Genomic DNA, 15,560 nt, shown 5'->3' with positions numbered 1-15,560 from the left:
TTATCCCTCCAATCTCATGGTTTTTGAATAAAGACATTTTTATATTTCACTTCAAAAATAGCACCAGGAAGATTTGATGGAATAGATGTATATTTGCCACTTCTTTAAGGTGATTGGAACTTTCTGAATCCCGAGATAACCCTTTCTCCTGGAAGTCTTTTTGTTTTCCCACCTGGTATCTCTGGTGTTGACAGACTGTGGAGAGCCATAATGCCATCTTGTGACCATGCAGGTTTATAGCATGTTGGTCTACTGATGGAGCCTTGCTAACCTGTTTGTTCATTCCTTCATTTATCCATCCATTTGTACATCAAATATATAGAGAACACCTGTTTGCCTAGCAGTGTGTAGAGTAAGGTAATGAGTAAAACTTCATTTCTGCCCTTGCAGTATCCACACGGAGGAAAAACTTCACCCATATGTGCATGGAGCACATACACACATGCACATGCACACACAAGAGGAACACAGAGTAATACTGTAGTACTGTAAGGCTTACATCAGAGGCATGTAAAAGAAACATGGTTCGGGGCACCTGAGTAACTCAGTTGGTTAAGCATCCGACTCTTGATTTCAGCTCAGGTCATGATCTCACAATTTGTGGGTTTGAGCCTCGCACTGGGCTCTGTGCTGGTAGTGCAGAGCCTACTTGGGATTTTCTCTCTCTTCCTCTCTCTCTGCTCTTCCCCTGCTTGCACACACTCTCTCTTTCTCTCAAAGTAAATAAATAAAATGAAAAAAGAAACATAGATGAGGAGACACCTAGGAAGAAATGGCCCACACTGCTTGGTAGGGTAGGGAAGGAGACTGGGAGGAAATGACACCATCTACGTTTTTTCTGTTAATCTGTCAGTATAAGGGGAAAACGGGAGTTTCTATTGAACAGGTATAAGATTTCACTTATACAAGATGGTTAAGTTGTAGAGATCTGCTGCACAACATTGTGCTTAGAGTTAACAATGCTGTATTACAGAATTAAAAATTTCTTAAGGGTGCAGATCTCATGGTACGTATTCTTACTATGTGAGATAGAGACAGAACTTTAATGTGGCAAGTTCATGATGTTGCCACACACTCTTAACCGTTCTGAGTCCTTAAACACCTAGGAGGTAGTATGACCCTAGTATCAGTAAAATTATAATCATTCGTTATTTGTTCAAGAGTGGCTGAGTCACCTTTTTATTTTGGGAACCTATCTGACTCTTCTTTCCATGAAAGAGAATTGTTTCTTAAAAAATAAATGGAAAATCATGGTGTTTGGACTACCTAAGTTAATAGGCGGCTATTACAGTCTACCCATGGGTGGTCTCTGTAAGAAAACCAAAAAAGAAACAAAAAACGGTTAGAGGGTGATTACTTTTGACTAAAGATTAATTGCTACCCAACAGAAGAAGCATTCCTAATAGAGCCTTCTGTATGCTATCTTTGCAAAATGACTTCGTTGACAGAAAGATGTAGGACAGTTTTGCATGTGGATGATAAAACATCAGTGTCGCCAAGGATCTCTTCCTGAGTTATTAACACCCAAATCTAATTAGGAGATTTCAGCTGAGGGTTGCAGAATTACTTTTCATGAGATTTGGCTGATTAAATCTTAGGATGCACACAATCCAGTTTTCGTGAGAAAGAAACTATTCAGTAGAATGTGTATTTTATAAAACATAAAATCTGTCTATAAAATATGTTCTATAAAATCTATATGCAAAACATCATAATCATTTTAATAAATTATGCTCTATTTTAATAATTTTTACAGTTTTGACATCTCTATGTTTTTGATTTTGTTAGGTGTTAGTGAGATAAAAACACCTAGAGGTACCCAGTAATCTCACAGAAAAAGCTAGAAGTTACTTTATTACTAAGTTCTACATAGGAACCCTTTATTGAATTTTTATTCCAGCTTAATAATTGCTAAACATTTATTTTTCATATTTTAAGAAATAACTAACTTTCAAGAAATTTAAAAAATGTTACCTTAGATGTATTTCATAGGACTTCAATAGGTTAGCTGCTACTTTGGGCTCTGATTTTTTTTGTGTGTGTATTTATTTATTTATTTTTAACATTTATTTATTTTTGAGACAGAGAGAGACAGAGCATGAATGGGGAGGGGCAGAGAGAGAGGGAGACACAGAATCTGAAGCAGGCTCCAGGCTCTGAACTGTCAGCACAGTGGGCTCTGATTTTTTGAAATCTGATCCACTCAAGTGTTCCTCTAACAACTAAAATGGAAATAATAATTGTTAATTTTAGGAGGCTTACATATTTTTTGATTAACACTCATTATATTATTATTATTTTTCCCCCCAAGAGAGAGCATGTGCTCATGTGTGTGCATAGGAGGGAGGGGCAGAGGGAGTGGAAGAGAGAGAATCCCAAGCAGGCTCCAAGCCCAACATGGAGCCCGACTCGTCCTTGGTCTCAGGACCGTGAGATCATGACTTGAGCTGAAATCAAGAGTCAGATGCTTAACTGACTGAGCCACCCAGGTGCCCCAACACTCATTATATTAAAATGTACTTAGAAATTTGAGATACCACAGACTTACTATGTTGTAAATTTTGTGGGTAGGATAACCTAACCTGGGGTAAATTGGAAGTTTGCACAGTAACTTGAATAATTTTCTACTATTTTGGATGTGGGGACAGCTTGACATATTTAAGATCTTGGGATTTGCCTATCCTGTTTTGTGAAAATGTTCTGAACCCAGTGTGGGAGCCCAGAACAGTTAGTGACATATATTTTATGTCTTCTGTGGAGTCCCAGAAGGGATTCCAGAGATGAGAACTTGAGCTAGGGAAGTAATCAGCCTTCCTTTATTTAAGCAAAAGTGGAACAGTCCACATTTTTCCTCCTGTTTCCTTTTGAAGGCAGAAAATCTGTTAGGTCTTAAGGATATCAAGGCCTGTAAATAGTTCTTAACTTTCAGTCAAATGATCCAAAATATCAGATCAATTCCAGATGGTCTGTTATATTTTATATATATATATATATATATATATATATATATATATATATATATATATGGAGGAACAAAGCTACAAAAGAAAATTAGAATCTAGTACAATAAGAAGTAATGAACAGGATAATGAGGAGTCAAATAAAAACTTTAACCATCCTTATTTTTTTTGTGAGTTCTGGATATATGTTAGTGGTTAGCCAGCTTCAAATAAATCTGGAGCTGTTTGAGGTTCGTTTGAAAAACTGGGTCTGTCGAGGTGCCTGTTAGCTTTATCTATTACTGGTCCTCAGTAGCAAAGTGGATACACAGGAGTTTGGACTGATAGTGAAAGTGATGTTTGGAAAATTATGAAAATTCTTTTAAAAAGGCTGTTTTCATTAACATAGAAAATGTTTGCCTTAAATATAACACAAAGATGTCTATAAAAAGAAATGTCAAAGATTGTTTTAGCTATTTATTTGCATATCTTCTATCACCTTTGTAGACATCTGTCCATTCTCACGTTTTCTTGTTAAATAATATTTTGATTTTGAAATGTCAGGTTGGATAATTCCCTTCGTGTATTTCATGAGAAATGTTTTTGAAGTTACTAAGTAAGCCCGATTTTATGTCACAAAGATTATTTAATGTCTGTATGCTCTGCTGGAGTATAAGATCTGCAAAGGAATCTATTCTATTTATATCACTTATTATTGTACCTAGACCCTAGCCCAGGTCCTACTGCCTGGTATGCTCCAGATTTTATCTGTAGAATTAATTAATTCAGTATCATGCTTAAACATATTTGAATATTTTTTAATTCATTAAAATTACTTTATTAGTAAAAGCAAAAGTGAGATAAATAGGAATGTACGACATTTAAATGAAAAACAAGGTACATGAGCAGAAAGATAGTATGGAAAGAGAATGATAACAGTAGAGGAAGAACTTCTAGTTTCCAAACAGTGCCTGGCACATAGTAGGTCTTAATAAATATTTGGTAACTGATTCAAAAAATTTTGGTGGTGTAGTAGGTATGAAACAATGATGATTTTTTAAGAGAATCGTAGAAATAAGAATCTAATTGAATATAAAAGGTATATAAAAGAAATGTGAAAAAATTTGGTAATTATTTAGAATATGTTTTATATGAAATATATGGAATTTTTAACTCAGAACTATGACTTAGGCTCTAATATTCTTCCTAACTAAAAAAGCTTTTTTAGGTGTTACTACTCTTTATTTAATTGTAAATGCTTTTGTGAGTTTTATGCCAAGCAACCTTAATTTGAATATATTAATGACCTCTCAGATTAAATTTGACTTTTATATATTGAATAATTTTAATTATCTGTAGTGGGCTCTGTTAGAACTGCACATTTAATTAATTTAATTTTTTAAACCTTCTGAATTACTTATATTGTTTCTGTGTTAATGAACTTCATGAATATATACATTATATATTTCCAATTTAGTGCTCCGATGCCATACCTGATTGGAATACACTCCAGCCTCATAGAGGTAAGTATCTTTCAGACATGAGATACATGTGTGATGAATTAATGAATATAAATAATAGTTAAAACAGTTGTATTTTGAAAGAGAATCAATTGAATAGTACAAAGTAATGATAAGTTTCATATTTAGGGTATACTTACATGATCATTTTCAGAAATACTGTATTGGAATAATTTCATTTTAGTTAGTATACTGAATGACCATTTTCAATGGCATGAAACCCATGAAAATATGGTAAATTTGGTCAAGATCATATGGTAAATTTTAAGTACTAAAAACTTAGTCTTTGATGAACCACTTTCTATATGGCACTTGGGATCTTTTATATGTTTCTTTTTCACACCTTATTTTGGAGGTCAGAATTTATGTAGTTATGATTCATAAAGGGAAAGTGTTTTTATTTTTCAAAGTCCATTTTGATACATTTTGTCAGTGTGCTTTTTCAAAATGTGGTTGGAATACACTAATCATGAAGTTTTAAATTAAAATATAGACTTAAAATATTTTTTAGTTTTCAGTCCTGTTGGGGATTTAGAATGCAGTAAGTTTTTTGCAATGTTATCACTTCATTCCAAAATGACTTTTGTGACTTATCATCACTACAGTGAAAAATGTTGAACTTTAAAGACCTTGAACTTGGAATCAGTGAGATTTCAAGAGACGACTTCTTAGAAAATTAGAAAAAAATAAACAAAAGATTTGGATCTGAACAAAAGACTTGGGTCAATTGCATGGCATTATTATGCTATCTGATTTTCAGTTTTATATATATATATATATATATATATATATATATATATATACACACACACACATATATATATGTATATATGTATATATATGTGTGTATATATATATGTATATTGTGTGTGTGTTTGTGCATATTGTACTTTAAGCCAGTTTCTAATCAACAATCTAAATAAGTTAGATTTGGTTTTCTTATTAGTTGTTGTCACTGTATACACCATCAATCCTCACTCTGCTGATCAAGGAAGATCCTGCCGATTATATTATTATTATATAGGAGTGGTGAGGATCATGTCTGGAGAAATCATGTTCGGATAGTAGTCATGAATTATAGAATTCTGCATGTCCTCTCGTTCTGGTCACTTTCTCCTTTTGCAAAATGCGAGGGTAACATTTTTATTTGTTTAATCATTAATAATATTGGATATATTTTAATGAACTTCTTTAGTAGACTTGTTTTAAGTTTGAAGTCTAAGTTGAATAACATGAGCCTTTATGTTTGTTAATTTTTAGACAACTTGTTTTACATGCCAAGGTACTTTGAGTGAAAGGTCACATTGTGTATGAATAAGTATTTAATCTGTTATCTGATTGTAGAATATATAACTGGTATTTTCTTCATCAGTATTTTGACTGTACAAAATCTAACCGCAATTGGTTGGTATGGTTTCAAAGAAGTCATCATATCTGATTTTGATATTAATGCACATGTCTCTTCTTATTTAATGTATCTAATAGAATCATAATTTTTATAGTATGTTTACTTGTACAGGTGAAAACTATTTAAAGTTGTTTATTGTACCTGGTGATGTTCTGTATTTTTTTACATAATGGTTCTATACCAACTTTTAAAACTAATGATTCAGCTTTTCCAAAATATTATAAAAATGGGTACATGTTTTAAAAATTCAGTCATATTTAATTGCATATTTATTAGACACGTATAGAGAAAATCATTATTTTTTTAAAGGAGCAAATTTAAGAATTTTTTACTTCTTACAGTATTGTCTTGGAGAAACAGTCCATTCTAATTTTAAATTGAGTCAGCACTAAATGAGAAGGTTTACAGCCATGATTAGATTGGTTAACATCTCTGTATCTTTTATACTCTGGACTTACTGACCTGTCTTTTTCGTCAATTGTATTTAGTTTATTGGGTTTAATAGTCAATGAGAAGGGGTAATAGGAACTTAAGGAATGTCTTTAAACCAGTTGGGTACCATTTAGTAACTTGCTCCTTAATCTATTACAAGATACACATCCTGCCATTCCATTCTTATTATGTCATTATCAGGCAGATATTTTTAAGCAAAATTTGATCTTTCTTATTTTATATTAATGACATTATAGTTCAAATGTGGATATATCTATTTACAAATTTTATGTGAGACTGAACTGAGTAATTTTTTACATTTTGTTTGGTTGCAATTACAATGAATTTTTTTTTTTTAGGAAGAATCAACATATTCCCTATTCTCTCTCTTTGTCAAGACAGTTTTGACATACGTTTTAGAAAGACTTCTAAACATAATTGTTCAAAGATGTGAAACTAATATCCTTTAAATCTTTCTTTTAATTATTTTTATGTAGTCATGACTGTAAGATGGCTGGAAATCTCTTTTTTTAAAATTTAAATTTGCTTCCAAAATAAAGGATAAGGACATTTTGTTCTCCCTGAAAATTAGACTTTAGGGTTGAACTCAAAGGTCTGTAAATGATGGAGGAGCAAGTCAGTAGAGGCTCCAAGTGCGAGCATTGCATTATGTGTTTTAATATACACAAAAGATTCTAAATAAAATATTGGCTCCATTTTGCAGGAACATGTGATTGCTGACACCGGGTCATTTCCTTGCATTATTGTATATGATACGATAGTCACATTTGTAGTCACATTGCATGGAAGGCTTATATAGAGAGGATGTGAGAGAAAGACTTAACCAACCTTAATACCTTACTCTTGTCCTTAATAACACTTTCAGTCTCTGTCCTAATATTATTTTCTTATTTTTGAAGAAAAAGTCAAATTTTCCTTTTTCTCTTTCCCGAGCCAAGCAAGCTTACGAACATTATGAGATATAATAATCTGAGACAGAGAAAATGTTATCATTTTATATGCTGTATGAATTTTTATTCCTATTTAGAAAATAGTTAAAGCCTGACTTGGAAGGAAACAAAGATAAAAAAGTGACATTAATCCAAATAAAAAAAATTTAATTACATACTATTTTTCCCTCTTTGCTAATGTAGAATTGTTCTCATTGTAGTGCATCTCAGTGTATTGATTTATTGAAATTAATACATTTTCCATTCTTATTGAATGTTCCCTTGGACAGAATTTAATATTCAGCTATTATCAGACATTTTTAAACAAAGGGCAAGTTGGAAAAAAGTATACATTTCATGTTAATACTAATTTTCTTTATTCAGAATTTAACATTAGTGTCATAGCAAAACATTTAGGTGTCACATAACCATTACTCCAGGCTATTTAGAGAAACTCATTTCATCCTTTAACAAATGCACTAGGTTTCTGGATTAACTTTATAGTTTCTGTTAAAGGGAACAACTTAGAATTGAAGGTGAAAATCAAAATTATGACATACTTTTTCCACCGAACACCATTGATATAAATGTATTGTTGCTTATATAATAGGCTATTTTTGTAGTTATGCTGTAGTTAATTTATAAATAACTACATATTTATGTATGTGAGCCTTTTTTACATTTATGTATACATATGGAAAGGAAAAGAAATGAGTTTATTTACAAATGTTTTGGTGAGAGTGTCACTATTGTAGATGGTTCTCTGTTAATTTCCAAGAAACAGCCATCCTTTGACTCTTATTTTGGAATAATTACAATGTCTTTTACAAGATAGATTTTTGCTATCATATATCCCCCTGAGAATCCATATTCTACACAGACATTATTGCTTTCTTAACACATACAAATTCCCTACTCTAGACTACCATTTCCCTAGCAAATTTAACATTCTACCTACTATGCAGAGGTTTGAAGTTCTAAATGGATCAGAGAAATTTCATTCTTGAATAACTTAAAACAAAAAAAAAATTGGGTTGGCCAGTTTAAAATGTAAGGTATTTAATAATTCTCAAAAATAGCTCTTATTCTATAATGTCATTTAAAAAATACTACACTGAAATTAATTGACTTATCTCTAGTTGACCTATACAATTATGGAATTCTGAGGTGATATATTTCATTAATGAGCACCTAATTTTTTTGCATCAAAAAATAATGCTATATTTGCTATCATTTAAATAAGGCGAATAGAATTATATGATTTGTTTAGGTATACATAGTAGTCTAAATAGGGAAAATAAACCTTAAGTATTTCCTTTCTTTAAGGATGAAATATTTGATGAAATTCTAATTTACTGTCATTAGTCCACATATTGAGATGATTTGACCATTTAACTAAGCTGTCAAACAGATAAGACAAGTCAAATAATCTGATAGGCTATTAAATTTCATCTTTTATATTAAATTCATGTATAAATAATGCAACAATTCCTTATTACCGCTCTCTTTATCATTTTTCTTATTCAACTTACAGTCCTCATAAACAGCTTATACTGAATTGGTATGGAAGTACAGAGAAAATGTTTATTAATTTAAAATTTAGTTTACAGTAGTCATGATTTTTGGCTTATGTTAGCTCCATAATGTGATTTTTGCTAAAAATAGGTGTAGAACTGGCCACAAGTTCCTGTATCATTGGACAGAAATTCAGTTGATAAGTTTTTAAAGGATGTAAGTTTTTCTGGTTTAATTTAGCCGTTCCGATTTTGTGAGTTTTTGTTACAATATCTCTTTGGTAGTTAAATTACATTTAATATCTCCAAACTAAATCAATGTGTTTAGATGACCAAACATTCTGTTCTAAGGATTTTTTTATCCAATCTTTTTGAACGGTTGTAGACAAACTTACTTTCTTATAAGGCAAAGTTTTTTATATGTTCTTATAATGTAGGATTTTCTTTTTTTATCCCCCAAGGCTAATTGTCATCAAGATAATTTTCTCTACATTTCTAAGTTCATTATAGTTTTGGAAGGAAAATATACTAAGATGTTTATTTGTACTTGTGTTTTTTAAACAGAGAGTGAAAAATAAATCATTGGAGGATGTGGTTATGTTAAATGTTGACACAAACACTTTAGAATCACCGTTTAATGACTTGAACAACCTACCAAGTGATGTGGTAAGTCTGAAGGTTATTTTGTGGTGAACACATTATCTATCTATCTATCTATCTATCTATCTACTTTCTCCTGGACCCTTGAATTACAAAGAGTTATTTTTCCCAGGTTTTTTTTATCTGAAATAAAAGGACTGAGTATGTGCATGGGTGTGAGAGGAATCAGTGTAGATTCTATATTTAATATTTTTACCTTTTGGCAGTTGAGGAGATGTTGAATGAAACATCATATTCCTATTGTAAAAGTAGGATCATAATTAAAAAGCTAGATGCATTCATTAGGCAGAGTTTCTTTAAACGTAAGTCTCTTCATCTCATCTTAATCATTATATTACAAAGTAGGCATTTCTGTCTGCCTAGTGGCATGTCTTGCAAAAGAATGAGAGAGTTTTTGAAGGCAAGAAGAAGAAGGGGGCCAATTATCGGCTTTTGCTTCCCTGCCACCTGCCAGTGCTTTTCCTTTTAATTAATGATCTGATGGCACTGGTCAATATAATAAGAAATGCTTGTACAGTTGGGGTCAGAAAATTCTGGCTTTGATCTCCCTCAACTTTCTGAAACATTTATTTGTTTTCTCTAAATTATTTCAGTTTTATTTTAATCTTTTCTATCCTGCTGAGGGCCGCAAGAATGAAAACCTACACTGTTTGTCATTTGCTTTGGCAGAGCAAAGACTGCTTACTTAGAATTCTATTTGTAAATTAAACTGCAAACCCAGTTTGTCATAAAAGACATCTGATCCTTTTGAAATGACGAAAACTGTCTTTTGTCTGTAAAGGCTGATAAATTAAGTGCCAGTTCTCTTCTGCTCTTTGATCTTGCAGAGGGTTTGTGTGTGTGTGCATGTGTGTGTCTGCAGCTTATAATAGGATATACTCTGTATTTCATGTTAAATAGTCTCCAAAAGTGCATTTTTGGCCTGCATATTCCTTAGAACAGGGCAAAATGCAGGCTAGTGCTGTTTCTGTATATATTTTAATGGCTATTTAAAAATATCTTTATAACATAGTTCTAAGTTAAAAATAACTCTCCTTTTAAAAAAAATCCAGTTTTTTCAGGAATATTAAAATCCATAAATAAAAAAACCTTCATCATATATTTTTCTGCAGTATTGCAAGTACTTTGAAATCATTATTAGGGAGTTTGAAAAAGTGAATTTAAAAATTTCAAACTCAAAAAGTACAGTAATACTAGCTTTGATTGTTTTTATGGCTAGTGATAGGAAAAATGTGATTTTAAAGTTAAAATCAGATTATCTATGCCCATAAATAACCTAAAATACTTGCTGACCTTGAAGCAAATTAAATTGAACTACTTTATCTTACTGTAGTAAAATTTATGCTATGTATGAACAAATCCAAACCCAGGCCAGTAAAGAATTATATTATCTTTTTAGCTCATTATAACTAGATTGCCTCATTATAAAAATTTTGCAGAAGCTGCTAGAAATGATTAGAGTTATTCATTTAGAAATCCATCAAAGAATTCTTCATTGGATAGAAAACTAATTATGATATAAAGCCCCAACTTTTATAAATATTTTCTTTATGTGCAATGCATTTCCACTGTTAATTCCCTAAGTAGAAAGGATTGTTTATAAAAAAAAAAAGAAGAAAAAGAAAAAGAAAAATGAGAAAGAAATCAGCTTTTTTTGTGTCATAAAAATTGTTATAGTCAGTTTCAGTGGTAGCTAATTTCATCTCTTTGAGAAAAGCAATTTTTAATAGTAATTTTTTTTGGTGGGTGGTTCTTTTTTAATTGAGAAGTGCTACTTTCCCAGTAGAATTAGTTTGATACCAAGACATTTATTTTAAAATATGACGAAGTTTAACAGTTCCACAAAATATAAAAGCCTAAATATGTGAAATGACAGGAGGGACCATCTCATTGCTCGTTTATAAGGAACAGTTAACTGTACGTAAATGAAGTAAAAAAAATCTTAAAAAGGAACTCTGCAAAGTGATGTAGATATAACTATACGTATACTTGAGATTAAGGGCCCGAGACTTACAGACAGATTTGAACAACGAATAAGTGGATACAGCTCTGGGGTGGAACCAGGGCCATCTACTGAAAGTATGAGTTATTTTAAAGTTATAGTCATTTTCTACAAATACTTTAGGTGGTTGTTTGTTTAACCCCTCTCTAATAAATTTAGCTCTTTCCATCCATTTTCCAAAAGCTGTCTCTTGTAGTTTTACAGGAAATATGATAAAGTATCACATCATACTTTCTATAATTGTCAGTGTTTTAAATGAGATGTGTTAGAGTCACAAATGATCTTACTGAATTTTTTGTGTTGTGATCTGAATTAAGAGAAAATATTCTTGAATCCTGAAAAATACCCTGAAAAAATCCTGGTACTGTTTGATTATTTAATAAATTAACTCATATTTAAAAGGGGACCTTTTAAAATCATTCACCAAAGCATTTAAATTATACTTACAGGCTAGAGGACTTTCTATGCATGTGCACTCTATTATTGTGTCAGCCTGACCAGTGGTCTTGGCTGTTCAAAGGTCAGTGGTCACAGTTGTCCTGAATTACTAGTTCTTTTTTCCTGTGGACCCTCTGCTGTGTTGCATGCTGTAATCTTCTTAATGGCTTCATTCCAATATTCACACATAATATTTTAGATTTATTGACTGTTAGAAATACTACCATGCCAGTAGCAGTTCCGCTACTCTTAAGGTATTTAAAATTGGAAAAATAAATCAGGGCAAAGCTTTCAGGAATCCTTTGTTTTCCTTAAGGGAAGGGAAAAAACTCTCTTCCTGTCTTCTGACAAGAACACTTGTTTTTCGATTTCATCATTTCACTATAGATTTGGATCATTAAAAGAAAAAAAAACACAAACTTTATTGAGAGTGATTTTAACGATATTGATTATTACATGGAATATCTTAAAAGCAGTAGACCCATTAAAATATACTTTTGTAGTTTTCTGTCTGAATACATTGTGATTTTACTTTTAGTGGCTATGTCAACTGTAGATACCTTCAAACGTGTAGGTTGAATGTCTTGAAATAAAAAATAAATTTGAGGGCTATGTAATAACATCAATTGAATTTAGTGTTATCATGCTATGTTTTTAACTGTGGGGAAAATGAAACAGTTGAATTAAATACAACATTTGAAATTTCAAGTGATGAATTCTTTTTAATTTTAGAAAATTTACCATTGAGACTCCTTCATTCCAAATATATACGCAAATTTTGTTTCAATCACGTAATAGTTTGAAATGCTGTATTCTAAGGTATTACTGCTCATTTTAATTTTTATCATCATTAATATTTTTAAAAGTAATTTGGGGAATTCTTAACTATTTCAAAAATAAATAGGACAACTCACTTCTTAGAAAATTAAGCTAATTAGAATTATAATGAGATTTAGGAGATCTCTTTGTGAAAAAATTAAATTAAAACAATTACAAACTCTTATAGATGAAAGCAGGTTAGAACTGACATCTGAAAAAGTTACATGCACTAAAATACCCATTACTAGGAAGTGAATTTTTATCTTTGTTGCTTTATTGTCTTTAAATAATTTTAACTGATTAGGTTTTAAATACTATACTCTCAGGTCAATATACTTATCCCTATTTTAGATAAGAAAATGAAGACACAAAGTATACTGTTAACAGTATTTCTACAGCGTCAGTTCATACTATAGGTTCATCCTCTCACACTTAGACCATGGTCCCTTTCGTATAAACATTCATCCTCTCAAATACTAGACCGTGGTCCTTTCGTATAAACGTGATATACAGCGTAATGAGTAACTGTTCTGGAATTTACTGTAGAATCTTATTCTCTGTTTCTAATCTTGCTTATGAAGTATCAGTGTGATCTATTTGATTTAAATCAGGGTTGTTAACACTTTAAAAAACTTATTTTCATCTTATATGGAACACTACTGGAAAATTATTTTTTTATTTTCTATTATGAGAGTATATAGGAAATATACACTTCAGCATTATTGTACAATTCACCATAGACCCTGGTATGTTACAGGATAGCTACATTTAGTATAAAGCGTATTTAATTACTAAAATTTTGAAAATACTTTATTATAAAATGGAGTCATCTAAAATACTGTGCATCTTATAGTGACGCTTTCAAGTATCACGTGAAGGAATAGGTTAATGGTTTTATTGTGCAATGAAAAGACACAAATTGCTCTGAATCGCCAAAAATCATTAAAAGCCTAAACTTAAGGAAATACCCCAAAACTCCAACTTTAAGGAAACATTTAAGATATCTACATTTGAGTGAGTTAATTTAGGAAACATTTGGAAAAGAATTGGCTATTTCAGAGAATTTTTTAAATCAGCCTTTTTTAAAAAAAAATGAAAGTATAGAAACCAATTTAACTCTTGCAACTGTGTGAATAGCTAATAGATATGTTTAATTTGTTGGATATTTCCTCTAACCTAACATGAAGGTTTAATATGTTGAATTGTCATAATATATGTTAAAAAGAAAAGACCCCAGAGAATATTATATTAGTTCCAGGTTTGCCACAGCTCTGCTGTAATTCTTATCATGTTTAACAGTAAATAAATTCCCCAGCAAAATTCTAGAGTGGCAAGGTTAGAAAGATAACCCGATTTCATTCAAGTTCTAGAGTAACTTAGACAACGTTTTTGTTACTGTTGTTGTTGTTGTTTTGTTTTGTTTTTGTTTTTGTTTCTTTTTTTTAGACTTCCAGAGACAAATACTGCTTTCAGTTTCCCCCTGGAGAAATGCAGTCATACTCCCCTCAGTCTTCAGCTGTTAGAATTCAGGCACCTAGATGTGCATTGCCCCCACCACACAGCCTAGTGCAGAGCTTTGCAAATAGTAGGCATTCGGTAAATGATGGGTGAAGGGAACCATAATTGCTTTTCTTTCATCTTTTGTTATAAAAGTTGCTTTTAAAATCCCTGTTTAGAGTTACGCAGAACATTTTACAAGGATATTTTCATCTGACTTTCATAGTAATGAGAAGAAGAAACGTGGGTGTGTGTTTAATATACACTTCTGTGGCTATGAGCGTGAGTCAGTTTGGCTCCCGGGAAAGGGGGACCGTGTGGTGATGGCGGTCACTGTACCTGACTTTGGGTATCGGTGGAAACTTACTATTCCTTTAAATAATTATTTTCAGAGACGTGATTTTTTATACCAAGTTTTTTGTTGCTGTTGTTTGTAAGTAAACTACAGATTTTGCAATTTTTCCTACAGTTTTCTTGGTGTGTATTTTTTTAAATCTAAAATGTAAATATGAAAGCAAAACAAAATGAAAAATAAAACTCAAAACCTTAATTAACCATGCTTCTAAACTTGTAAAAGGCCTTTGTTATTTTCTCCCAGCTGAGTAAGAGCATCTGTCCCTCCCACTGCAGTGATCCAGGCTTTAGCAGCTCCCTCCTTATGTCTCTGTACTTTTGCCATTTTAAAGTTGATTTATAGTTTGTTACTCTTAGTGATTTTAAGTGCTCATGAAGTTCCTTGGCTTTCTCATGGGTTTTCATTTCCATCTAAATTACCTAGCCTTTCTCCAAATGTCTTTTTTTTTTTCCTGTATCATCTTAATAGCATGCTTCTCTCTCTTCCTACTGCTAATGCGTAAATACATACATCATACATATACATATATATGTATATACACATATGTATGTATTTAAATGTAAAGGCCTTGATTTTGGCTTTAAAAATAATTTCCAATTTGTTTCTAGTTCTTTAAGTTCTTGACTTTTCCGTATACAAGACTTTTCATGTGTATGATATTGTGAGTACTGTTACAAAAGCGATTCCGAAATCTTGCTGATATCATAATGACTTGGTGAACTTTTAAATGAATTATGTTCCTGGACCCCATCACAGATCTTCTGATCCTGTTAACTAGAGATATTAATGTATAAGTGTGACAGGTGGCTAATGTATTTATTCATTCATTCATTCATTCATTCAGATATTTATCGAGCACCTACCGTATGCCTGTATTATGCTAGGAGCTGAGTGAACAGGAAGACATAATACACAGCTCTCATGGAACTTGCATTCCATTCATCAGAACCCAACCATGTGGCCACATGAAGTCAGGAGGGATGTTGGAAAGTAGCTGGGTCAACGTAGCTAGGTTGAGCTAGCTAG

At 31.7% G+C, this 15,560-nt stretch overlaps 1 protein-coding gene across 5 annotated transcripts in view; it reads left to right on the top strand.

Moving 5' to 3' along the window:
- The window catches only part of DENND1B (DENN domain containing 1B), a 268,689-nt gene that overhangs the window by 164,625 nt on the left and 88,504 nt on the right, over positions 1-15,560 (top strand). For all 5 annotated transcript variants that reach the window (XM_019821935.3, XM_019821934.3, XM_045048956.1 and 2 more), the window contains 2 exons: positions 4,417-4,462; positions 9,328-9,429. In XM_019821935.3, coding sequence (XP_019677494.2) covers positions 4,417-4,462; positions 9,328-9,429 — 148 coding nt within the window. The remainder of the gene's footprint in view (positions 1-4,416; positions 4,463-9,327; positions 9,430-15,560) is intronic.

This window comes from Felis catus, chromosome F1, assembly GCF_018350175.1.
Source record: "Felis catus isolate Fca126 chromosome F1, F.catus_Fca126_mat1.0, whole genome shotgun sequence".
NCBI lineage: Eukaryota > Metazoa > Chordata > Mammalia > Carnivora > Felidae > Felis > Felis catus.
Note: the sequence above shows the minus strand (reverse complement) of the source record. Positions and strands in the feature narration are given on the sequence as shown.